This window comes from Alexandromys fortis, unplaced genomic scaffold (assembly GCF_014885135.2).
Source record: "Alexandromys fortis isolate MF-2015 unplaced genomic scaffold, M_Fortis_MF-2015_v1.1 scaffold_18, whole genome shotgun sequence".
In the NCBI taxonomy this organism is placed as follows: domain Eukaryota; kingdom Metazoa; phylum Chordata; class Mammalia; order Rodentia; family Cricetidae; genus Alexandromys; species Alexandromys fortis.
In genome coordinates this window covers 2,126,662-2,153,473 of record NW_026067897.1, presented here as the reverse complement: position 1 = coordinate 2,153,473, position 26,812 = coordinate 2,126,662, and the positions used below count along the sequence as shown (strand labels likewise).

General features: G+C 43.4%; 1 protein-coding gene across 1 annotated transcript; it reads right to left on the bottom strand.

Moving 5' to 3' along the window:
- Positions 1-24,523, bottom strand: Decr1 (2,4-dienoyl-CoA reductase 1). The gene is made up of 10 exons (XM_050165575.1): positions 24,373-24,523; positions 11,364-11,566; positions 9,149-9,206; positions 8,935-9,021; positions 7,411-7,558; positions 4,818-4,917; positions 3,176-3,248; positions 911-1,057; positions 425-487; positions 1-330 (listed from the first exon to the last, which is right to left on the bottom strand). The coding sequence occupies exons 1-10, from the start codon at positions 24,439-24,441 to the stop codon at positions 271-273; spliced, it is 1,008 nt and encodes a 335-aa protein (XP_050021532.1). The 5' UTR covers positions 24,442-24,523; the 3' UTR covers positions 1-270.
- Between the last annotated feature and the right edge of the window lie 2,289 nt (positions 24,524-26,812).

The window sequence follows — 26,812 nt, the reverse complement described above, 5'->3', positions numbered from 1 at the left end:
TTTTAGAAAAAAATCTTTACTCCTTTTTGTTTCTATCATTTAGTTTTAAAGAAAGCTACCCTGCCCATTTTATCTGCACTCGATGCCTGTCCAACCATTTATGAGGGCTCAGGTGCAGCTCAGAGGTAGCACTCCAGCGTACCAGACACCCTGAATTTGATCCCTGGAACTACAGATATCATCTAAGCAAACATCTATGAACCCTGAAAACAAGTGGTCCGTCTGCCTCGTCTTCGTGTCCCTCTTGTCCCGGGTGAAGACGAAACCATCCTAGGAGCCTTTTGTCTTTCTGACGAGCCCTTCAATTACGTCCCACTCCTCCTTGGTGACCTGGGGGAGGGAAAGATGTCAATTTCATCGGCTCTACACACTATGTAAAGCCCAGTATCCTGGCTTGTAGTCATGTATGAACCAAACTCATTACCTTCTTGAGGGAGTTGAATTCACCTGACAGGAATACTTCCTCTCCGCCATCAAATCTAATGACCTGAAAGAGACACCACAAACCCTTTCATGCCTTTTGAGAACTCTCTCAGCCATCAGCCACCCTCAAACCCTAAATTAATTAAGTCTCTTGGGTAGCTTCAATCAAAGTTCAAATTTCAAACGAAAGATCTGAGGTATAATCTCAATCTATTTGTTGTGGTTAGAATGTTCTGTCCACAAAATTTGACCTAATTTAAACATCATCTTTAAACAATATCCACCGAGGCAACTTCAACTTAATAAAATTAATATATCAAGGAAGGAAGGAAGGAATGTTTAAGATGAATAATGCATAAATATTTTATCTGATTTACAGCTAACTAAATATTTTTTAAATCATATTTATATTTAGCATTATTAGGTCTGATTTCAAAATAGGGCTCCCGACACACCCCCAAAAGTAAAGGCACGCAGCAATGCTTACCGCCCCATTAATCCAAGACGCATAATCACTGCACAGGAAAGTGGCTAGATTTGCAAGTTCCTCCACAGTCCCCAGCCGACCACAGGGAATTCTCTCGATCATTTCTTTCTCAAATCTTCCAGTTGGGTCCAAACGACTAAAGGCACCCTTAGCAATAAAAAAAAAAAAAAGAAAAATTAAGTTAGTGTGTGCCTGCAAATGTGTGTTTGTGTGTGTGTGCGTATGTGTAGATGTCTTTAATTTCTCAATTTTATATAAAATACAACTTGTACTATGGCGTGTTATTCACACCTTAGACTCTGTAAAAAGAATGTCACCAAGGTCTTCCACAGTTACTTTCTGTCAAAATTGGTCATTTTACGTGAATGTACCCTTTAAAAGAAAAATATCTATCAAGAATGCAATTACGTGAGTTTTTCATTTCCCCTATCTCGGCAAGCCATTCCTAAGAATCGAATGAGCAGGGCCAGGAGAGATGGCTCAGCAGTGAAGAGGACTGGCTGGTCTTTCAGACGACCCGGGTTCAATTCCCGGCACCCACGAGGCAGCTCACAACTGTAACTCTAGTTCCAGGGGTTCTGACACCTTCACACCAATACACATAAAATAAATTTGTAATTTTTTAAAAATTCAAATGAACAAACAATACACCCAAAAGAACTTTGAGATTACTCTGTGCGGTGGAGACAGTGGGATTGTTATTTCATTGAGTAAATTCAAAAAAAAAGTAATTCAAATATAAAATGTTTAAAGAGAACTTCCTTTCTTCTCTAATATAAAAGGTAAAACAAGAGATACTAACCCCAACTCCATCTGAGAAAAAGCAAGCAGTAATTACATTGGCGAGTCTCTACTCTGTGCCTGAGGTGTGGAACTCGGCAAGGTGAGCTCGGTGTTCACAGACTCATAAAAATGATGGTTCCTTCTCTTCCAGACCTATTCCTATGCGATGGATTTCCTCCTAACACAGGTGAGAGGGCTCCCCCTAGAGGGGCCCGGTGAGCCTGCAGGTCGCCCAAGGCAAAGCCGCAGAGACTAGCACCGGCTAAGGCAATCCACATTCCATCATATCTCGCCAGGAAAGTTCTGGGCTTCAGCATTTTCTCTCTTTAACGTCGGGTATAACCCCTATCCCCACGTCTCCACTCCAAGCTTCCCTTCTTGGGAAGCGCTCTGACACAAAAGCTCTCACAATACCTTTGTATACGGGAGGGGGGGGCACCCAAAAAATTCAATGCAGGGACCGAAGAGAAGGCTCAGCAGATCGCGCCCTAGTTGCTCCTACAGAAGACCTGGTTCAATTCTAAGCTCCTAAAGGTTCACAGCCACCCCTAACTACAGTTCCAGGGACTTTACTGCCCTCTTCTGACCTCTGTGGCACCAAGCATGTGAGTGTTACACAGATGTACGTGCAGGCCGACACACACAGACACTTGCATATAAAATAAAACTGAACAAATCAAAAAATTAAGAACTAATAAAGAAATACAAGGAAATAAGTGCATGAAGCAGATGAAGTCTCCTAGTCACTGGACTGCAGCAGAGAGGCCTCTGTGACTTTAGGATTCTAGTTCTTCTGGGATAGTGTGCAACAGAGGCAATGTGAACTATGTGCTTTGTCTTTCAGTTATTTTCCTATTAGTTTTATTAGACATATATATGTGTGTATATATGTAATATATAATATATAATAGTATATAACATATAAACTATACATTATGTATACTGTTATATGTTAATATTAATACTATTATATATTATAGTTTTTTTATTGAAAAAAAATTTCCGCCTCCTCCCAGCCTCCCATTTCCCTCCCCTCCTCCCGCCCCTCTCCCCCTCCCCCCACTCCTCTCCCCCTCCCTCTCCAGTCCAAAGAGCAGTCAGGGCTCACTGCCCTGTGGGAAGTCCAAGGTCCTCCCCTCTCCATCCAGGTCTAGGAAGGTGAGCATCCAGACTGGTTAGGCTCCCACAAAGCCAGAACATGAAGTAGGATCAGAACCCAGTGCCATTATCCTTGGCTTCTCATCAGCCCTCATTGTCCGTCATGTTCAGAGAGTCCAGTTTTATCCCATGCGTTTTCCAGCTGGCCTTGGTGAGCTCCCAATAAATGAATATATACATTCATTCCAGTCCCACTCACTCCTTCCCTACAAGAGCTTCTGACCCTGGCACCCCTGGAAAGTCCCCACACAGCAGTCAGAATGCATCCACCACTGTTTGACTCTTCATCAATCACAGTGTTATAATATCTCAAATAAAACTTACTTTGGTTTTTATAGGCCCCGGCTGAATTATATTGAATCGCATCCCATATCTACTCCACTCAGCTGCAAGAGACCTAAAGATCAAAGAAGATGAAATAGTAAATTGCGTTCCATATTAACCCCCATGGAGCTCCAAGACTCCTAAAAGTTAAACAAAGTACACTGTAAACTACTGCGTTGTGTGTTCAAACAAGACTACCCAGGACTACACTGCACATTCACCGCTTGCCAGGAATCGCACACCCACAGGGAAGAACGTTACAAATAGGCAGGTAACTGAGGCCAGAAAGACTGAACCTTTCCTTGGGGTCACGCTGGTCATCTGTCGGCCTCTGGGAGTCTAGGCCACGGCTGCATCCTTACCTCCTCTACTACACAACTTATCACTTAACGTCTTAATGCCCTTAGTCATGACACCTACTGTGTGCAGATTACAACAAGAGATCTAATATGCCAGGCATAGTGACACAGGACTTTAACCCCAGCACTTGGGAGACACAGGTAGGTGAATTTCTACGAGTTCAAAGTCAGCTGGGTTTGCATGAGAGCTTTGGGCTCCTCATTCTCACCGCTGTCTGCAGCCCCGGCTTACATTTACAAAGGCCATGGCTTTTCTTTCCAGCTCACGCACTGGATCACAGTGTCTGCAGGTGGCAGCACAGGTTTATCACCTGAGGAAGACATGGACTACACAGGTTTAAATGATTAACACAGCCTTGTTTAACTAGGCTTTACCATAACTGTTAATCTGAACTTCAAAGGAAATAAGACCTAAACAAAACCTTGAACGCCCTAAAACCAAAACACAATCCCAAGAGCAAACATGGGACCTTGTGGTGGCCTGTTTAGAAATACACTTGACAGTCTATTGTTTAACATGATCATATTTGATAGATGGCACTGGCATGTTTTTGTGTGTATATTTGTACATATATGTACTTAACATGGTTGCAAAAGGAGATTTAAGTTACCTTAAAAGAAGGAAGGGAATACAGAAGGGAAGAAGGGGGATGGGCCAAAGCAGACGAGGAAGCATAATGGAGCCAAAATGGAGCAAAGAGCAACACGTTAAGATGTTTTATGTAGACAGGCGTGGTGGGGCACACCTTTACTCTCAGAACTCCGGAGGTAGGTGGATTTCTGTGATGCCAGCCTGGTCTACAGAGTGAGTTCCGGCACAGGGGGGCTGTGTTAAGAAACCCAGTTTCAACACACAACCCCTCAACGTGTTGTATACAATGGCAAATTTGCATCCTCTTACCATGACCCTGTGAAAATGATAAGCCTGGTCAGTCATGGAGTTTGCAGTGCCGGTGAGAACAGCATATTGATTGCTCAGAGGTGCAACTGGTTTTGGTATAAAACTCGGGAGAGGTTTATAAAAGGAGAATGTGTGGGACATAATGACCTTAAGACACTGTGACTGCAACAGATAAAAGTCAGTGAGCATCTTAAAACTACAGGGTGCCTATTAAGGTATTCCGAGAGCATCCGTTGGAGTCCAGGTCAGTAAAGCCAGTCCTGGGGCACGGGGTCACGTGATCAAACACGGTCGCTCCAAATCAGCCTCTTTTACCTTCTCGGACGGAGACCTGAGAACTTTGATCTATTTTCAGCAACACAATTAACACAGTAATGCTCACTTATTCATGGCTTCCACGCCTGATTTAGCTGAAGAACTTGGCACTACGAAGCCTGATCCGCTCTCAGCATAGATGGTAGTGATAGCAAGGAATGCAGCTCCTGCGGAGTGAAAGGGCACGTTACCAACAATGCAGCTACATCAGTTTCTATCACGTTACCAACAATGCAGCTACATGAGTCCCTATCACGTTACCAGCAATGCAGCTACATCAGTTTCTATCACATTACCAACAATGCAGCTACTTCCAGTCCCTATCACGTTACCAACAATGCAGCTACATCTGTCCCTATCACGTTACCAACAGTGCAGCTACATCTGTCCCTATCACGTTACCAACAATGCAACTACATCTGTCCCTATCACGTTACCAACAATGCAGCTACATCAGTTTCTATCACGTTACCAACAATGCAGCTACATCCAGTCCCTATCACGTTATCAACAATGCAGCTGTGCTGCCAACTCCAGCTACTCTGGTCTTGACCCTCACCCACCTGCTGTGCCCCTCTCTGCCCCTTAGGAAGCCACAGTGTACCCAAAGCTGGTGCCTTCATCATCAGTAGATGACTACCCCATGACATCCCTAGGTGGTCTTCCTAGGTGTTGGATTACCTACATATTTTTGGTGGAGGATTACATGCATTGCTTCCCCCATGAACCAACATCCAGGCTAACCCAAACTGCTATGCTTGAGATCATGAGCTCTTGAGAGCCTCAACTGTTCATCCAGTACCAAGTTAGACCCACAGTACCAAGCTTCTCCTGCCCAGAACACCAACTGTCAGGACACTGCCTCAACTGACAGGAGTCTTGGAAGGATAGAAATGGGCTTCCAACTTTTAAAAAGTCTTACCTAATACATTTATAATGAAGCCCATAGAATTTTAATCCAGTGTAAAAATAGATGGAAGTCTGTTTTAAAATGAAAGACAATAATGAGGAGTGAGTCAGTCAGAAAACCAAGGATCCTGAAGATGAGCAAGGGAAGAGATAAAAGATCATGAAGCAGAGAAAGAACGTGATCGTGGAAACAGGAAGAAACAGAGAGAACCAAACATGGAGGACCTACAGAAGGAGGAGAGGGTGAGGATTGGGAAGTAGAGAGAAAAGAAACCCACATAGCCAACAAGACAGGGGAGACAAAAAGAAAGAGCAGGCACGCAGAGTCAATCCACAGCCCCGTCTCTCCTCCCAAGTCTATCTCTCAGGGGAAAAAATAAATCAGTAAATAAAATGACAGGGTCCTAAATGTCCTCATTCAAATCACGTCCACTTTGCTACAATGGAAATGTGGAGTGAAGGTTGCGCTTGCTGCGGGTGAAAGGATGGAGATTATTAGCATCTTCTAAAAAGCTGTGCCTTTCTATAATCCTGTTCACTGTTCTGTTTCTTTGATCATCCCTGCTCAAGCCAGTTTGTGAATTACCCACACTGGGGAGAAGAAATTGAACCTCACAGACAAAAGTTTCTGAACTAGAGAGGAGACAAAGGTCAGGTATAACATCCTCAACTCCCTCCACACACACACACACACACACACACACACACACACACACACACACTCCAGACACTGACAGCCCTGGGCCTTGGTCATATGCTCTACCTACTCTGAGGAAAAAAAAAAAACCCATGCTTCAAGTTCTGACCCCACAGTCTGTATTCAGAGGCACAATGCTGTACACCTCTGCTTCAGAGGGTGCACCACCCAGGTCTGCTACATAAAGTCATGGTGAGAATCTAGTAAACAAAGCTCCCGTCTAGCTCTAGTGATTTCCTCCCCTGCCCCGTGTTTGTGTTTGTTTATATATACAGGCATTACATATTTTCTACCTATATAGTCATAAATTTTAATAAAGGAGTTGGTTCACAGTTATGACAAAAATGTGTTCTAATAACATCCATTTAAATCCAGTCTCTTGACAGTGTTGTAGGTCTCTCCAGAGTTTGCCATCTCAAAGACGTCACCTTCATCAAAACTATTCAGCCCAGTCAAAAGCCTTCCTCTAGTAAGTTATGCTGTTGTCCGCTTCGAGACTTCGCCTGCTTTACCACCCACAGCATCTTCCCATACGCCAAACCTCCCAGCCCACGACGGAGTCAGTGGCATTTCCCATTACATCACTGTTCTTCACAAGATAACTCTGATGGACATCTAGCCTTCTCAGTTACATGTCAAGCCTTTTCCCCACAATTCTTTCCTGTCTCCTCTCTCCCCTTCTCTGTCCACATCCAACTCTCTGTTGGTCTCTAAACATATCTGCCCTTCCCCTCCACCAGGCCTCTATCCAGGGATAATCCTGACTCTTCATCCTCTTTCTCTGTTGGTACATTTTTGAAAACCAATCTCAAATGTGTCTTAGTTCTGAATCTAATCACAGGCTACAGGAAGAAGCTGTCACTCCTGTCTCGGAGTTTCTGGATCCCTTGAAACCCGTGTTCACTATGACTTACACCTCAACCTCTGGTAAACATGGATCATAGCAACCGTGAGGTGTGCAAGTTCAGACTGTTTACATCTGGAGGGATGCAGGGCTCAGCCCGGACTCGTCTGGGAATGGCGCAGTGGACACAGGAGGAATAGACACACATACCTTTCTGTGCTTTAATGAGCTGCTTCCCGATCTCTAGAGTCACATAGGCTGTGCCGTTGAGAACAATGTCAGTTATGGCCTTCCAAGCATTAGGGGACAGTCTTTCAGTGGGAGATACAAAGTTCCCTGCTGCGTTGTTTATCACCACCTAAAATAAACAAAGCAAAAGTGAAGTCAGATTCCCCTCTGCATGCTGTGAATGTTTTTTTATTACCATTGGTTAATAAAGAAGCTGCTTTGGGCCTATGGCAGCACAGAGTAGAGCAAGGCAGGTATTCCAAGCCAAGATAGGGGAGAAAAGAAGGCAGAGTCAAAGAGAAGCCATGTAGCTGCCGAAGGAGAAAGACGTCCACTCTGGAACCTTACCGGTAAACCACGAGCCTCATGGTAAAATACAAAATAATAGGAATGGGTTAATTTAAGATGTAAGAGTTAGTAAATAAGAATCCTTAGCTAATAGGCTGAGCAGTGTTTTAATTAATACAGTTTCTGTGTGATTATTTCCGGTCTGGGCAGCAGGGAAATGAACAAGCAGCCTCTGACTACAGCAAAGCATCAGAAAGTATATCTGAATGTCCCAGTCAGCAACGAAGCAATCCTATGAGATTCACTTGGTTCTATGTTTCTTGAGTCTGTAGAAAGGACCTGTAATTTCCTAATCTCAGAATCCCTGAGTCCCATCTTTAAGTCTAGCATAGACTCTAGAGACAATGGATGCAGGGAAGGGTGTGTCCAATGTCACTACACTTTACGTCATTAATCATAGGAGGTCTTTGAGGTGGCTGTGTTGGTACAGGCTGGTAATGACAGCATCAGGAAAGATGAGACAAGAGGACTGAGAAAATGACAAGCCAGCCTGGGATACACAGGAAGTTCAGGCTGGCATGGGCTACACGGAGAGGACATTCCTATCCCAGCCTCCACCCACATATGGAATCCCCAGATTGAAGCCTTTTAAGTTACACTGTCCTCTAATATTTGGTGGTGGACTTCTTCACTGGTGGTCACTCCCTGTCTCGGGAGCAGTCTGCTGGACTCTGCAGTACTTCAGGACTACAGGGCTCTCTGAAGTAGCTTTTATCAGAGAAAAGTGTTCTCTTTGAGACGATGGGAGGAAATAGCTTTTCTCTAACCAAGTAACAGCAAAGTAGTCATCACCTCTAAGGTCTAGATAGCAGACATGTGGGATTCCTCATGACTTCCCCGTTCTGTGCCAATCTCCTCCACTGAGAGACGCGGATCATTATTAGGAAAAGCAAACCCAATTAATCGGCTACGACTCTACTCTTGTTATTGTATAATCTCATTAAATAAAGTGAAATCAAATTTGTTCTACAATTACAAATGTGTTCTCTAGGTAGTCCCGTAGGGCGAAGGGAGAGCAGTCCACTTAACCTTTGCTCTGCTTTAAGCCCAGCCAGCATTTCCCACCCTGGCTCTCACTGACATCAACAGCTCGTTCCCTCTGTGTGTCCTGATGGTGTTCTCATGGGCTATGAAAAGCTTCAGTCCCGTGATGCTTACATCAGGAAGCCCTGCCACTTGGATCAGCTCCAGCACGGTGTTGCTCACCATCGCAGGATCCCGTACATCACACCGGATTGCGTGCACCTGCACAATGAATGCGGGCAGAAGAAAGAACTCAGACATTTCCAGGCTTCCTAAACCAGAATGTCAAAGAAACCGTGTAAACGTCATCGTCCGCACATCAGATTTAAAGAGCTGCTTTTCCATCTACCTTATTCCCAGTCTGAGAAGAAATCTCTTCCGCAGTAGCTTTCAAAACATCAAGATTCCTAGAAATAAACACAGGAAACATCTCATGAGTTCTAAAAAGCTCTCATATTATACTTTCCTTTTTAAGTTCCTAAGGAACGCAAAGAAGTGGCAGCTTAAAGAAAAGCATTTCTGTTAAACTGTGAAAATTGTACTTACAGAAAGGTCAAGTTGATTTCATTTTTAAAATTAAGTTGAAATAATTTTCATATATCTGAAACTAATTCACAGAATTAGTTCTAACTTTAGCATGTTTATATTTCAAATTATGTGGAGGGTTTTGGTTTGGTTTGGTTCAATTTGGTTTGGAAACAGGAACTCAGGAAGTCCAGACCAGTCTCCAATTCTCTACGCATTAGACAGTGGCCTTGAATTCCTCAACCTTCTGCCTCGACCTCCCTTGGGCTAGGGTTAAAGTATGTGCAGTCACACCTGCTTACTTATCCATTTAAATTGTTTCCTCGATTAGAATCATTATGTTCATTCTTTAACCAAAGAACTTTATTGCTGTTATAGTCCACACAGGTTTCAGATCAATTTTATGAATTTGGATAACCCTGCGTTCAATCTTATATCCTTGAAACACAAAACACAAACCATGAATGTGAACTGTTTAGCATTAAAGTTAAAGAGGTATTTTTTAAACTCTCAAAACTATTACCTTAAGAACATAATGGATGTTCTAGCCAATTTACATCTGTCAATGAAATACTAACAGTCACTTAGGTGACTACTTGGGCAAAGTTCTTAAAGGTCCAGATTTCATAGTAAGAGGGTGTACTAGACTTTTTCTTTTGGGCCACCAACCAGCTCCCAAATCATGACATGGAGACTTATGACTAGTTATGAGTGCCCAGCCTAGCTTAGGCTGGTTTCTTGCTAGCTCTTGTAACTTAACCTGTTTCTCTTCATTCTCTTTATGTACATTTTGCCTCAGGGCTTTTAACCTTCCTTTCTTCTTTCTTTCTCTCTTTCTTTCTTTCCTTCTCTGTATGTATATCTTACTTTCCTGTTGTGTCCATGGCTGGCTGGCTGTCGACTTCCTGGCTTCTGGCCCAGGGCATGTCCCTCTCTTCCTCCCTCATTCTCTCCTTTTTCTCTCAAGTCTAGATTTCTCCACCCACTTGTTCTCTCTACCTGCCAGCCCCACCTATCCTTTCTCTGCCTAGCTATTGGCCATTCAGATCAATCAGGCACCTTAGGCAGGCAAGGTGAAAGCATAACACATATTTACATAATTAAACAAATGTAGCATAAACAAATGAAACACATCTTTACATTGTTAAAAATGCAGCATAAACAAATGTAACACATCTTTACATTGTTAACAAAGACAGCATAAACAGATGTAACACATCTTCACATTGTTAACAAAGACAGCATAAACAAATGAAATACAAGTTTACATTGTTAACAAATGCAACATAAACAAATGTAACACATCTTCACACTGTTAACAAAAACAGCATAAACAGATGAAACACACCTTCACATAGCAATATTCCGCAACTTAAACAAATGAAACATATCCTTGCCTAGTTAAATAAAGAGTCCATAGAAAAATGGCACCAGGATATACCTACATAAGAACTTGTCCTGTGTGGTTTTATGTTCACCATAATATGCATTTTGAAATTCTTGTCCACCTTAAAGCAACCCTAAGGGTTGCATCCATTATTCTGGCATGACTTTAATCTCCAATTGAATTAGTAAGAAAGATAAGAAACCCAACAGAAATCAAAACCACCTCAACGTAGTCCTTTTGAACTTCAACTTCATATTCAGAAAACAAAAACTGCCAACAACAGCAGTTTCCCAGTGGTTACTATTTTTACATCTCAAATTGCAACTGGATCTTTCCAGGAAGATGTTTTCAATCAATCTACAGAATGTTTTATATAAGATGAAATCAAATAGCCCTGGAATACTGTTTTTGAAATATTTACTTATTTATTATGCATACAATATTCTGTGTGTAGGTCTGCAGGCCAGAAGAGGGCACCAGACCTCATTACAGATGGTTGTGAGCCACCATGTGGTTGCTGGGAATTGAACTCAGGACCTTTGGAAGAGCAGGCAATGCTCTTAACCACTGAGCCATCTCTCCAGCCCCTGGAATACTGTTTTTGATACTGTGACACAGAAGGTTTCTTCACAGAACCTCAAGTGACACTTACCTGCTGGCTATCACACACTGGGCACCCAGGCTGGACAGAAAAGTTGTCATTGCTTTGCCAAGGCCGGTGCCTCCTCCGGTAATGAAAGCCACTTTTCCTTGAAAAGTATTAGGTGGTAGCATGGGCTTTAAACGGGGCTGGAAGAATTTAGACTGGGGAGCAGCAGTGCTTTGATACAGTGTTTTTGTTCCATAACTGAAAAACTAAAGAAAAAATGAGTTGATACCTGTATATTTACAAAAGAGATGAAATCTTCTAACTATCCATCATTATTGCATTTAAACAATTTTTCTGGATAAAATATACTAAGTGAACACAATTATTAAGTACTATAATGAGGTGATTTAAAAATCATGGAATCCAGGGCAGAAACAACACATAAAACAAATTACTCCATAGTCATATAACCATAAGCAAGTTTTTAAACTTCCTTTTGTCTCCGTTCCCCATTCATAAAATGAGACCGGCAAAAGCATCTTCATGGAACATTGTTAGTCCTCGTTAGTAAAATAAACACCGTAGAACTTAGAGAAAGGAAGTTGCAGTAGACAGTGCATAGTGCTCTGGAGAAAATGGTGGCATTATCTTTGCAGATGTGATGTTTACATTCAAGAATAAAAGTTATACAGCTTGCCAGGCAGGGGTGGCGCAGACCGGTAATCCCAGCACTTGAGAGACAGAGGCAGGCTGATCTCTGAGTTCCAGAACAGCCAGGGCTACACAGAAAAACCCTCTCTTGAAAAACAAAAAGATCCAGGTAAACAGCGCACACCTGTAAACATGGCCATTCAAGAGGCTGAGGCAGGAGGATCACAAGTTCAAGAACAACCCATTAACCAAAAGAAAAGAATTTAGATGCAAGCCACATTCTGTCTTTGAATTACTGAAGACGGTTATTTTCAAATTCCTACTTCAGCTATATTTAAAAGGAAGTAAATAAATAATTCAAATTAACTCAAAACATATTTCTTTTGCTTAGTTTTATATTTCACAGTTTAAATATCAAATACTTGTGAAAAGTACTGCTATTATCACACATTGTAATTATAAAAACAAACTTTAAGTTTGACTAGAGTGGTTAAGAGCACTGGTTTCTCTTCCAAAGGACCTGGGTTTAATTCTCATCTTACCCCTGTCTGTAACTCTAATTCCGTGGTTTCTGACACCCTCACACAGACATACATGCAGGCAAAACATTAATGAACAGAAAATAAAAATAAACACATACAGAAAAATCAAGTTTCATTTAGTAGTTACTATGGTCTACAATTAGATAACAAACCATGTAATCACCAGACTTGAAATAGGTATTACTTTTACCCCATTGCCTAGCAAAGACTCACAGAGGTTATGAACATTGACAAAGTTGCAGGACCAAATTCAAACACAGGCTGGCAGGCTCTGGAGCCTGCTCCTTTAACACCCTGGCACACTCCTCTGGCTTTCTTCTAAGTTTCTCTTAAGATTCACTAATACACCAGGAAGGGATGTGACATTTCCCCATCAGATAGGCCTTGTTGGCAAGATCAAAATTCTAGACCTTTCATTGCCTGCTAGAGTTTTTCTGCATGATGCATAGCTGTAACCATTTGACCCATGGTATCTACAAATTTACCCCCAAAGAAATAATTCGGAATTCTGAGCAGACTAAAATAACGTTGTTCAACTGAATTTATACAAGACAGCACTTATGATGTGATATTAAGTTGATATACTATTATGTTAATATATAATGTATCAATATTTATGATTTTCTTTATTATAAATAAGAATCAGAGCTTGGGGGTGAGGATGTAGGTAGCTCCGTTGTCAGAGTACTGCCTTGTTTGTGTAAAACCCTGGATTCAATGCCCAGCACTATACAAAACACTGGGTTTGATAGTGCACACTTGTGGTACCACTGAGGTGGAGGCTTAAGGATAAAAAGTTCAGGGTCATCTTCAAATACATAGCAAGTCTGAAGCCACCTGGTCTCCATAAAAATATGGTTGGGACACAGACAACAGCTACAGTGTAGCCATCTGTAGACAACAGCTACAGTGTAGATTCTGTAGACAACAACTACAGTGTAGCCACCTGTAGAGAATAGCTACAGTGTAGATTCTGTAAGTAGGAACTGTGTGCCACCTGCCCATGCTGCCTGTAGACAACAGCTACCATGTAGATTCTACAGACAACAGCTACAGTGTAGATTCTGTAGACAACAGCTACAGTGTAGCCACCTGCAGACAACAGCTACAGTGTAGATTCTGTAGACAACAGCTACAGTGTAGATTCTGCCGTCATGCTCATTTTGCAGATTAAGAAGTTGATACTCTAAGAGGCCAAATGATCTACTTTTTAAAATAATAGTAAGGGTGCTGGAGAGATTACTCAGTAGTTAAGTTCATTTACTGTACTCCCAAAGAACCTAAGTTCAGTTCCAGCACCCAACATCATTTGGCTCCTAACCGCCTGTAACCCCAACTCCAAGCAATCATCTCTGCATAAGCATCCCAATACATGGCATACAGTCACACAATGCATAAATAAAACTTTTAAAAGTAATAAGTCTATAATAAATAATAATAAAATTAAATAATAAGAAGACTCAAACCCAAGATGTGTCTGGCTTCAGAGTACCCCTGAACTTGGTTATTATCACTAAGGAATGGGGTTATGAATAACTTTTCTTTTCCAAAATCTACTGAGCAAGTATGATCTTATTTCAAAATCAGGAAAAATCATCACCCAACGTCAATGTCTGCAAATCTGGTGATGTCTCATCTTCTTCATCATAATTCTATCATCATATTGACAGCACTTGCTTTTCCCTCTCTGGATCCTTTTGCTGTGACAGAACGATCCAAGCAACCTGCAGTTATATTTCTCTCCATAAACGGTACATTTGCTTAAGACTCCCATCCACCTCCACAACAACCCCATTAAGATGATGAATCAGGAAACTGGCACAAGTGGGCTGGCAAATTTGTCACTATCTGGGAATGATGAGAAAATGCACTGCAGTGTTCGCAAGGCTCTACCGTGAATCTTTTATTTATTTGGGGATTAATCTGTAGAGGAAATGTTAAGCTTTGTGAAGGATAATTTATTATTTTTATAAAAGCATCTAAAATATATTTAGGAGCATTTTATCAGCCTTGTAACTGGCAAAGGAAGCATACAAAGGTGAGAGGGTTTTGTTCGATCATAGCCATCCTACTGTGTTAATGACGCATAATTACAAGTCTTAATAAATTCATGTGAGCTGATTGATAATAATCTTAGGAATTCCTTTCCTACCATTGCGAGGAAATACACTGACTTGCTATTGTAACTGACACCATCCTCTGATGACTGACAGCATGTGTGTGGTCATGAAGTCGGCCACCTCTTGGCCTAACCACAAGTTGTCTATTGAGACTCACAAGGGACTGGGTCTCACAGGACCATGGTGTGACCGTGCCTCTAAGACCTCAAACCTGCATCTGGCCACTTCCTTCGGAATTATGAAAAGTGGATGAGACATAAATAGGCCTTGAATGATCTTCAAATCTTGCATTGTAATTTTTCTACATGTGGCTTATTTAGAATTGAGGTTTTTTTTTTTCCTTCTTTACTTACAAATAATACTTTTCTCATTAGCATTGGTTTCCTTGTAGATCCAAAGATAGTGAATTTTTAAAAACTTCCTAAAGTCTTCATATTTTGGAAATGTCAACTTATTAGTTTGAGCTCTAAATCTGTCTTAGGGAGATCGGTGCTCAGCTCCTCCCACTGCCGTACTCATCAGCCTCCCATATCACACCCAGTGTGTGCAACAGGGGTGATCACACTTATCCTCGAACGGCAATCCTGAAAAAGTATTGTCTTTGTCCTTTCCCTAAGGGATTAAAAAACATAGATGAGATTCAAGCCTAAATTGTTTAATGAGTTTTGCTAGCCTAAAGTAAGTAGGTTAACTAAAATATACACGTGTTGGTAATCTTAGGCCAAATGAAGCTATCATCAAGTCTCAAAACTTTGAGTCAACATCAAGATGAATTCACGTAGAACTCAGAAGTCATACTAAGACGACATGAGTAGGTACAACCCTGATCCACGCCCACCTGTGGTAAGTTCTGCTGTCTGTCCAGACTCCAGTCTTACAGGCTAAAAGTGTCCCTTTCACTGGGTGGCCGTTTTCATTTACAGGGTCTTCAGGGCCCTGGGGCATTTGAGAGATGATCCCTTGTTTAAACAAAACCTTAGCATCATACAAAAGAAGTGAGAAAATTTTGAGATTTTTGTAGAGGACATTATTGGTGTTGTTTTGCTTTTTGCACCACAAATAAGCTTCTGGCAGTCGATGTAAAATATCTTTTAAAAATAATATTTAAACATGCTAGATTACTTCAGGAAAACTCAGTTTCAAATCTGTAATATTCATCAAGCAATAGATTTTCACAGGGAAATTATGAGACTGAATGGCTCAATATTTAATTATTGTCTCGGCTATTTCACCGCCAACATCACGGCTGTTGATCAAGCCTCCACAATCAAACTGCATACCTTACAAGCATGGACACATCCAGAATCAGAAAGACAAAACGACACACTTCAATGCCTCTCTCTCCTCCGTGTGTGTGTGTGTGTGTGTGTGTGTGTGTGTGTGTGTGTGTGAATTTGAGAAAGAGTGCACACGTGCGTGCCAGAGATCAGCTCTGAGTATCATTCCTCTGTTGTTGTCCACCATGTTCTTTGGAACAGGACCCGTCATTGATCTCTAAATTGTTGCTTGGGCTAGACTGGATGGTCAGCATGTCCCAGGAGTCCTCCCACCTCGGCCTCCCCAACACTGGGATTGTATGGACTACCTGACCCAGTTTTACATGGGCTCTGGGGACTGTACTCAGGTCTTTGAAGCCAGCTTGCTTTTCTAAAATTATTTCATACCAGCTTCAACAATAAAATCCATACTTACTATTGCTGCAACATTCCTAAAGCTTTCCAAGAACTTTCACCGCCTAGCCTTTGCTCTACTTTTTCTATAACCTGAAGCACTCTTTTCAACTTAGTAGAATCGCCAGTCAAAACCAGGCAAAAGTGTCAACATTTCCCTTCCCACTGGTGCCTAATTCTCTGGAGAGAAATTTGGCAGCTCAGATCACAATGTTACATGTAATACCCTTAGATGGAGTTACTCGACTTTCAAAAATTTTATCCACTTATTAGGTAGACAGTAAAGAAGGGGCATTCTGTTCAAAGACAAGCATGAAGGAGCAAAAGGTGTAGTTCAGTGGTACAGCATTTGCCTAGCACGCTCAAGGGCTTGAGGTCTAGTGCCAGCATTAAAAACAAATTATATCCTATTTTACTTTCTACAAAAGTTGATGAGACTTTCTTAAAATTGATATGGAACTACAACAGGCTCAAAATAGCCAAAGCCGTTCATAAAGCACGGACCTCCTACCCACTTAAAGAAGGATACAAACACAGCTGAAGACAAACGCCAAAGTTTGTCTGATTTCTCAGCAATGCCCGTTGAGTACCAACAGGGTGAAGTGTCGTGTATTAAGAGAAGGGTGCAAAGACAGTGATGCAGAATCTCCTCCGTATTTTTTCAGAAGAGACTATCTTCCTATGTGTTGACATAAACCCAAAAGTTTCTGGACCAATCCACAAGAAACTACTCATTGTAGTCAACTATCAGACGCAGACTAACTAACAAGGACACAGGGTAATACTGCTTGAGTATTCCACACACTCGTTAGATGGTATTTCATTCAAGTATCTAACAAACAATTGAATCTTGTGCAAGCACACAACACAGAAAGGTCTGAGCTGGAAACCATGCTAAAACAAGGAACACAGGAACAGTTTGTGAAGACGCCACCTTATTTGAAGTACTCTACCTTTACCACTTGGCTATGAGTTCCATGGTAGACAATGAACTTCTGCCATGGTTCCTTCAGGGAGAGGGGCAGGGGCTGAGAGTCTGCTGGTTTGTGTCAGGTGAGTATTTTTAGAGACAATTTACTCTTACTTAGATTCACACCTAAGTAGGAGTTTGTATAGATTGCACACTGTCATAGAACATCCGTTTGGTAAAACTGGCCAACCATATATTTCAAAAGATGTGAAAATGTGTATCTTTATGCTTCCAAATCACTCCCTGTATTGTCTGTGTATGATACTTCCACCGATGCTTGCAATTTTTGTCCGGTTGCTAGAACATGCTTGTCTGTGCCAGCCACAAGTCCTTTTAGTGTCCAGACAACCTTTTCAGTAAAACACCTACGGTTCTTAACAGGAGGGGCTGCTCTTCTGCATGTTCCGGTGTAGAAAGCAAGGTTCTTAGAGGGTAAGAACTGCCCCAGCATCCCGAATGCCAACCATGACCCTACAAATGTAAAGAACTAAATGGCCCAAACTCTGCGGCCCCCAGCTCTTCACAGGCTAGGTGAAGAACACTCTGTAACTGAGTGTATCACCTGAACATCCCTAACCATTCTATCACTTATAATAGAGTGCCAGGAGGCTTAGCTTCTGGGGAGCTCACATCTTGTTGCCACAGCAACTAGCCTGGACATACAAGAAAATGCATTGCTGGACTCCAAGCTCCAAAGGCTAGGCTGAAATCATGCAGTTGCCAGGAGCAAAGCAGAAATTTCATTTCTGAGTAATGACACATCCCATAGCAATGAACCAAAGTCCTGCGGAAAGTCATTACTCCGTACAGCGGGGTGTGCTTCTACTGTTATTACAGCTCTTATCTGTGTGCAGTTAGACGCAGACCAAGACGTTTCCCAGTGCAGCATATGAAAGGAAGATGAAACAGAGACGAATTAGGGAGCGTGCTCCACGGGAGTCTTCATTCCTGCCTTCCCATGAGACATCTGTTCTTGACTCCTTATTACTTCAGCCAAGAGTAACATGACTCTCATTATCGAACCAACAATCACAACCCCTGGTCTAAACTATTCTAGGCAATGACAACATAGCAGTGGCCAAAAAAAGAAAAGAAGCACTATTCTATCCTTGGTGAGATTAAATTTTGGGGAAAGGGATGAACAAATTAAGAGAAATATATACAGTATATTAAATCTTGGTGTATGTTACAGGATAGCATAGAATGGAGGTGGGATATTGACGGGTAGAAGGGGTTTAGGGCTGCTCCCAGCATGCCTGTGGATCTGCGGTGGGGATAGCTAAGGCATAGCAAGTGTTTACAACGGGAGACTCAAAGTCAGGTGGAAAGGAAAGGGCAGCACCGGTTCCTCCTCCCAGCAATGGGGAACGTGTCAGGGTTCACACTGCCTCTCCTCCATCCACTGCTCATATCTCACTTCGTTCAGATGCTGGTGGCTGTCTCAGTGTTATCTTTTTACAGTCTCCTGCCTCCAGCATCTGCTCACCCCAGCCCTCTCGGTGTGGCTCTCCAGAGATCTCAGGAAAGGACCACAATCCTTTTCTCCTTGGCTTCTCCAATGGCTTCCCGAGCTACACAAAGTAAAGAGGAGCCAGCTTCACACAGGACCGTCAGTCCTCTGGGCCCTCACCCAGCTTTATCTCCCTTTAAACTGACTCTCAGGGAAAGAAGGGCTGAGCTCCCTCCCTCCCCAGATAAAAAGACTGTTCACTGCCTCCCTTTCTTTCATGAATTTCTTCCTACCATCGTTCCAGCCCAGCCCCAGAGTGCTGGCACCTCCCTGACTGAACTAATGCCTCATCCCCACACAGGTAACTTAACCACTAGAGTTGGGGAGGGGGTCTGCTCACTTTGAGGAGTGAGAGTTAACTCTTCCCACCCTCCACGCCCTCACAGTGACTGTTTCCTTTGCCGGCATGACCTCAGGGGCCGAGGAGAAAACCGAGCTTCATCATCACCACACAACACCATCCTGCACTGTTACCAATGCCACCTTCAGGTCATCCCTTCTACTCTGACTTCTGGTTTCCTTCCGTCGGTGACGCTACCTTCCCCTTGATGGTGTTGATGGCACCTGTCGCCCCCCTCCGAGCAGCCCAATCTTCCTTCCCGTCAGCCCCTAGCTCTTCCCTATGCCCCTCAGCCAACCTCTTGAACACCATATTCCACTTCCAGTCTCTACATCCACGGCCACGCATTTCCTGGCGTTGCATCACCTCCCCTCTGGGAAGATTAGCCAAGGCTGATGATTGGCCTCCACTTTTGTCACCACCGCTCCCCCACAGCCTTCGGGAGAAGCTCTGAGTCCTTTAAGGGAGCCACAGTTGCTCGGTACCTCGGTACCTACAGCTACCTCTTCACGCTACACCAATCTCCTCCGTTCTGAACCCACCCACAGGCTACTCTCTTGCCTAGAACATTAAGCCATTTCGGGGTTGTTTAGAAACTCCCTTCTGCTCTTAGGCATGCAGTTTCTGCAGGGCTGCTTTGTCTGGTAAACTGTGAGGATAATCATTAAACAGAAACTTCTATGACCTACCTCCTCTTGGGACCTCGCTGCCTCATTGGGTAGCACTGGAACCCCATCCCGAGGTGGTAAGTATGCCTGATTCAGGAAGCCTAGTCAGCAGGCATAACAGATCTTAGAAAAAAACCCTAAACTCAAAAAAAGAGATACTCGCAGATGTGAGATGCACGTGACTATAAACCTAGCACTCTCAAGTGTTGGGAGAATCTCTATGAATCTGAGGCTACTTTGGACTGCACAACAAAAGCCAGCCCCAAAAACTATTAAACATAAGGGCTGGAGAGATGGTTCAGCATAAACAGACGTCGAAGGCCTGGGTTTGGTTCCCAGCACCTGATGGATGACTGGAACCATCTGCAACTCCAGTCATAGCGAAACCAATGGCCTCTTCTGGCCTCTATAGGCACCAGGAATGCATCTGGAGCACAGACATATGTGAAGTTAAGACATTCATACACATGAAATAAAGATAAATAAGCATTTAAAATTAATAAACAAGAAAACAGTGATATCTGGGGGGTTGTCTTCTTCAGAATGGAAGAAAGAGACAGCATTTCTGCTGAAGCTCCCCAACATCAAGGACACCGAGCTCTAACATGGACTGGATCTTACCATGATGTCCTTAGACCAAGATCAGGACCCTCCTGTACCTCTTTCCACATCCTGCGGCACAAACTGCACTGCATCAGATCATTTGAACTTGCAGGAATGGTCAAAGACCTTCCCCTTGTTGATAGCTACTATTCTTCAGGATGGAACTATCTCATGCTTTTTCATTTATGTGTGTCTATATGTACATGCATGCTGTAGGACAACGGTCTGCACCCTGTCGATGATATTTTAAATAAACATTGATTGGCCAGTAGTCAGGCAGGAAGTATAGGTGGGACGCAGGAAATAGAGCCGGGGCAATGAGAATCTGGGGAATAAGGAAGTCTCAGTTACCCAGCCACAGAGGAAGCAAGATGTGACTGCCTTGCCGAAAAAGGGACCAAGCCACATGGCTAACACAGACAAGAATAATGGGCTAATGTAAGTTATAAAAATTAGTTAATAAGAAAAGCCTGAGATAATGGGCCAATCAGTTTATAACTATGTAGACCTCTGTGTGATTTCTTTGGGATTTAACGACTGCGGGAACCCGGCAGGACAGAAACCTCAGACAACATGTACAAATTTGTACAGGTGCTGTGGTACTTTGAATAAGAATGGCCCTACGGGCTCATGTATTTGAAAGCTTAATTATCACTAACTATTTGAAAGGATTATAAGGATTAGGAGGTGTGGCCTTTGTCAGAGTAAGTGTGGTTTCAAAAGCCAATGACAAGTTCTCTCTCTCTCTCTCTCTCTCTCTCTCTCTCTCTCTCTCCCTCTCTTTCTCTCTGGCTGTGGGCCCAGATGAGGAATTCTCATCTACCTCTCCAGCACTGTGCCTGCCATGTGTGCCACCATGCTCCCTGCCATGATAATAATGGATTAACCTCTAAAACTGTAAGCAAGCCCCCAATTAAACGCTTTCTTTTATGAGTCGGCTTGCTCACGGTGTCTCTTCACAGCAATAGAACAGTAACTAATACAGGACAGGTCCCCATCAAAGACAGAAGTGGGTGTCAGGTCCCCTGGAGCTGTACTTACAGGTAGTTCTGACTACCCATTGTGAGTGCTGGGAACACACACTTCAGTCCTCAGAGAAAGAGCAAGCACTCTCCACCCCGAGCCACCTCTCCAGCCCTAGGTTGGAATCACGCCCTGAAACAATCTGACCTCTGATTCAAAAGCCAGTTCCAGGTCCCTCCCCTCCAGGTCTCTGCCTATGGCAGTTTTGTTCATCCACGCATTGTAATACACCTGGTTTTCAGTCTGTTGGAGCTGCAGTTAACTCATTATCACTTCTCACACAGGTTTGGTGGGAACCAATTGCCCCATGATACGTTTTCCAACTCGACTACATGCTGTGCACAATCACTCGGGTTACATGCTCCTCCCATGTTCACTCTGTGAAACGAAACCTAAAGGTCATGCAGTAAGCACCAACAAGCAGGAGTCTACAAACACGAACAATTTTTACACTTTCACTGAGGAAATTTAACTGTACTACAAGACACAACAGCACTGCCTTCTGATTCCAGTTCTTTGTTACACCCACTCTCTTTGCACCACAGGTATTTCAATGCCTGATCAAGAGTTACTAACCATCGCTCCATAAACACAAATGAATCTATTTCCATACTGAATGCATGCTTGCCTTTCAACCAGGAAGTCTCTCTGAAGAGAGCCCAACAATTACATTTCTTGGTAAACAAATGATGAAATAAGTTTTCTCTGGAGAATGAAATAAAACCTAAGAGCACGGTCATTTTTTTCTTTTTTAATCTCAAAGACACAGCTCTAGGCCAAGCTATTTATCAGATTGAATTGAGGCCCACCTATATATCATTTTTATAATATCATAAAATCATTAGCCAATATCTATATATCATTTTTACTCTCGAAACCACGATGTTTCTTGGCAGCTCCCGATCCACAGATGTTGTCAATCCTTTCCCACAGGAATCAAACTTCAGCCTTCTGTGTCAAGGAGACAGGCACCTCTACTAAGTCAGAACCTTGGGGTAGGAGTTGTTTGTTTGCTTGCTTGCTTTGGTTTGTTTTGTTTTGTTTTGACACAGGTTTTNTGCAGCACTAGCTGTCTCTCACTGTGTGAACCAGCCTGGCCTTGAACTCACAGAGACCCGCCGGATTCTGCCTCCCACTTGCTGGGCTTCTGGTCTGTGACTCCGGGTGCTGCAATCCTAACATCGCTGAGGGAACAAAAAGATCCATTCTCGGGGGGAAAAAAAAACGCTGGAGTTCTGTTGGTCTTTACAAGACTGTGTTGTCTTTAAACACAACGCTAGCAGCGCACAGACCACTTTCCAAAAGGTTCCCCGAGTTGAAGAAATCAACCACACCTACTCCCCCCTTCACTTTTGCAGCCCCTTCTGACCTGCTTCTAACCGCCCTTCTCCCTCCTTGCTTCTCTGCACCCTGGGACTCCCGGCCTTTCCCACCTTCACTTTAGGGGTCCCTTCCGTCCTGCGTCTGACCCCCCATTTTCCCTCTTTGCTTCTCTGCACCCCGGGACTCCCAGCCTTTCCCACCTTCACTTTAGGGGTCCCTTCCGTCCTGCGTCTGACCCCCCATTTTCCCTCTTTGCTTCTCTGCACCCCGGGACTCCCGGCCTTTCCCACCTTCACTTTAGGGGTCCCTTCTGTCCTGCGTCTGACCCCCCATTTTCCCTCTTTGCTTCTCTGCACCCAGGGACTCCCGGTCTTTCCCACCTCGCTGCCTCCAGTACTCTGGTCTTTCGCACCACCACACAGTTTTCTAAAGCGAACACTACAGGCCAGTCTGTCGCTCTCAAAGGGAGTATGAGGTTAACAAGCAGCGGCCTGACTTTTCTACTTGGATAAGGAAATTCTGCTTTTTAGCTTGATTTTTAACCTAGTTAGAGGCAAGGATTGTCTTGAAATACTGCTTTTTTTTTTCTTCCACGTTCTTTTCCTCCCCAGTTTCTTCACTTTTATTTAATTTGCCTTGCAGACTTGGTGGGAAAACGTTGACAAGCAAAACAATATAAGCTTGAGAGAAACAGATGTGGATTCCACACGGCTAGAAAGTGAATCTAAACGTGGCTTAAGTTTTGAATTTTTCAAATTATTGTACTACACTGTGCTGGTTTATTTGGGGGAGAAGGGCCTAAACCTGACAAACAGATCCTGGGATCCGATGGTAGACTGTGAGAACCAACTTCCACAAGGTTTTGACTTTTGTTTATTTCATCTTTTATGTGCATTTGCTTTGTGAAATTCATGATACAAATGAAGTTATTCCTGTCACAACCCACAAAAACAAGGCACTGGCGTAGGGATGTGGTGGTGGTGGGCTCGTGAAAGGCTAACACTGCTCAGAGAAGCTTCTTCGGCAAGGAAACCAACCTGCTAACCTACTCTCTTCCCTACCCACCGCACTGACAGCTCGGCCCTTCAGGCTAGCTTTCACTAAAGGCTTGCCAATACTAAAACTGGGTAAAAGGTCAAAGGACTCCTTCCTAAATCACCTCCGATTTTCCAGCCTAACACTGGACAATCCAGAGATCACGCAGCCTACTTCTTCTGTCCCCATTCCCCGCTTATTTACAAATCAAAGTTTCTTTATGGGAGGTTCCTGTCTCTTTTTGTCTGTTTGTTTGGTTTTTGTTTCTTCACCCCCTCATCTCCCTGTGTCCGGGGACCCGGGCTTCTCTCCGTTCCCTTCGCTGGGTCCCTGGAGCCCTCTCCTTTCTCCTCACAGCGCCCCCACGTCCTGGAACCCCCTGTCCCCGCACAGTTCTCCTTGCCTGTCATCTCTCACCTCCCTGCACCCCAAGGCACCGGCCCTGTTTCATCTGCCTGCGCCCGGGAACCCTGGCTTTTCCCACTTTCCTGTCCTGGGGCACCCACGTTCTTTCCATCTCCCTGCTCCCGGGAACCCCGCTCTTCCCACTTTCTTGAGCCCGGAACCCTTCGCCTGTGGAAGCGAACCTGGCCCTCACCCACCCCGCCCTGCCTTACCCTCAGAGGACCGGGGTCGCGGGGTAGGCGGGACACCCGAGCGAAGAGCGCAGTACCCAGCAGCGCCATCTCTCCAGCTAAACTGCCTCTACCGCAGGGCCCGCCCGGTCCGGAAGTATCGGTCGGGGCGGGGACGGACTGCGGAGGCAGGCGGTGTGGCCGGAGAGGACAGGTCCCGGGGCGTCCTGGCTCTGCTCCATGCTTTGTCCTGCTCTCTTCGACTAGAGAATTTTGTCCACCCGAGAATGGGCTCAGGACCAGCCAGCCCCTCAAGTGCTAAGTGCACAGGTAGAATGAACCCATATTCTTTACACACACCCCCAAAATCAAATGAATGTCTCTTCTCCAATTCCTTACTGAGTCATTGCTCACCTCTGAAATCTCCTGAGCTAGCCTCCATTACCCACATTTCTTTCAACTTTCTTGTCTTCCAAGATCCCTTCTGAATGGTAAATTCTGTTTGCAGAATTCAAGGCGTTTTCTAAACCTAAGCTGCAAGTCTTCCACATTTCAGGCATGAAACAGTTCCAATGGCCACATAGTCAGGTTTTTCTCAGCGATGACCCCACCTCTGTTACCAATGGCTGTCTTAGCTGTGTTCCCATGTCTAAAGAGATGCCCATGGACTAGAATAAACAGTGGTAAAAAGACTACCATGCTGACATATATACATATACAGTAGAGAACAGAAAGCATCTTCAACAAATGGTGCTGGCATAATTGGATGTCAGCATGTAGAGGAATGCTTTATTAAAACCTTATATTCAGAGCCTTATGTAAAATTATGACGTTTGGTTTGGATGAAGTAAAGGCTCGTAGCTTCTGCGGTAGGGAAAGAGTTTGAAAAGAGTGACCAGTCCCTCCTAGCTTTGCAGTATGCTCACAATTAAGAAAAAAAAAACTTAGCAATTTAACTGGGCATGGGTGCACACACCTTTAATCCCAGTGCTTGGGAGGCAGAAGCAGGCATTTCTGTTAGTTTGAGGTCAGCCTGGTCTATTTAGAGAGTTTCAGGCAAACCAGAACTACATAATGAGACTGTCTCGAGAAGAAAGAAAGAAAGAAAGAAAGAAAGAAAGAAAGAAAGAAAGAAAGAAAGAAAGGAAGAAAGGAAGGAAGGAAGAATGAAGCTTAATTTCCAAGCTGAATTCTCCTTGTTGTGAGCCAAACCTTCCTTTTTCTTCCCTTGTCCCTTAGAGCAAAAAGTAGACTCTCAGTCAAAGCCTTAGATTGTAACAGCCACAGACTAAAACACTTTTTTAAAAAGTATTTCTGCTGAATATGTAGAGATGTATATTCTTATTCTCTAAATAATAGTACCAGACAACTGTGGAAATAGCATTGACATTTTGTTATATACCATATGTAATCTAAAAGTCAGTTACACTATATGGGAAGATTACTGTTCTATTTATGTATTTATTGCTGCTGAAGATCACAACCATGCTTTGTGCGTATTAGGCAAATACTGCGTCTACTCTGCTTGCATCTGTATCAGCCCTGTACTTTGATTTCAAAGTCCCTTGATATCTCTGCTACAGTCTCAAACTCCTTTACAATCATCCTATAATCTACACACACACACACACTTACTATATGATGTGCAACGTGTGATCCCAAAGTTATTATTAGCAATTACTGAAGCACAATAATAAAAAGTTCAGGGTCAGAAATTGCAGTTCAACCTGAAGACCCGAAAAATAAAGCAGTCAGTCACTGGCTCTTACCTTGACCTCAGTTGGAAAATGGTGATCCTGTCTCCAGGAATCTCAGAATGAGACTGTGTGAGAGCTCTCTCCCCTCACCTTCCATTTTATAATCCTCTTTAGGGCTAGGATTAAAGGTGTGCACCACTGGGATTAAGGGCTTGCACCACCCGATTTCTATGGCTACTGGGATTAAAGGTGTATGTTACCTTAACCTGGGCTGCAAGGCTGACCTGTGGGACTGTTTTATTCTCAGATCTTCAGGCAGTCTTTTGAAATGCCACTACAAATTACAGCTGGGATAAGAAAAAAAAAATTTGACAATGACTAGCTATTAAGGAAAATTGGGACTAGGCAAATTACAGCCAGATATCCGTGTAGCTTGTTGATTTATTGTTATTCAGTAAATTATGACATTGTGTAAAGACACAAACTTGTGTTTCTGGCATAATGTGCACTGGAAAGGGTTAAACAAAAAGTTGGCTTTGGCATGAGGTCTGCATTTTAACCGATCCTGCCACAAATGATGCAAATAAAGACATTTTAAATACAGGGAAATAATATAACCAACCAGTACTTTAATGATTCTAGCTTAAAATTCGCGTTAGTTCGGAGATTTTTAAACACTGTTATAGTTTGTGGATTAGGGCGTCACAGTCACACCCTTTTAACGGGACACTTTCCGCGCTGCACTGCTCCCGGCGACCAGCAGGTGGCGCGCGGCGCGGGCGGCG

Bases quoted from the DNA above. Each gene is read 5' to 3' on its own strand.
- Decr1 (XM_050165575.1), bottom strand. From the start codon at position 24,441: ATGGCGCTGCTGGGTACTGCGCTCTTCGCTCGGGTGTCCCGCCTACCC. The intron at 9,207-11,363 runs GTAAGTGTCACT...GTTTATTTCTAG, and splicing joins CAGTGTGTGATAGCCAGCAG to GAATCTTGATGTTTTGAAAG. The intron at 3,249-4,817 runs GTGAGCATTACT...TTTGATCTTTAG, and splicing joins GGCGTGGAAGCCATGAATAA to GTCTCTTGCAGCTGAGTGGA.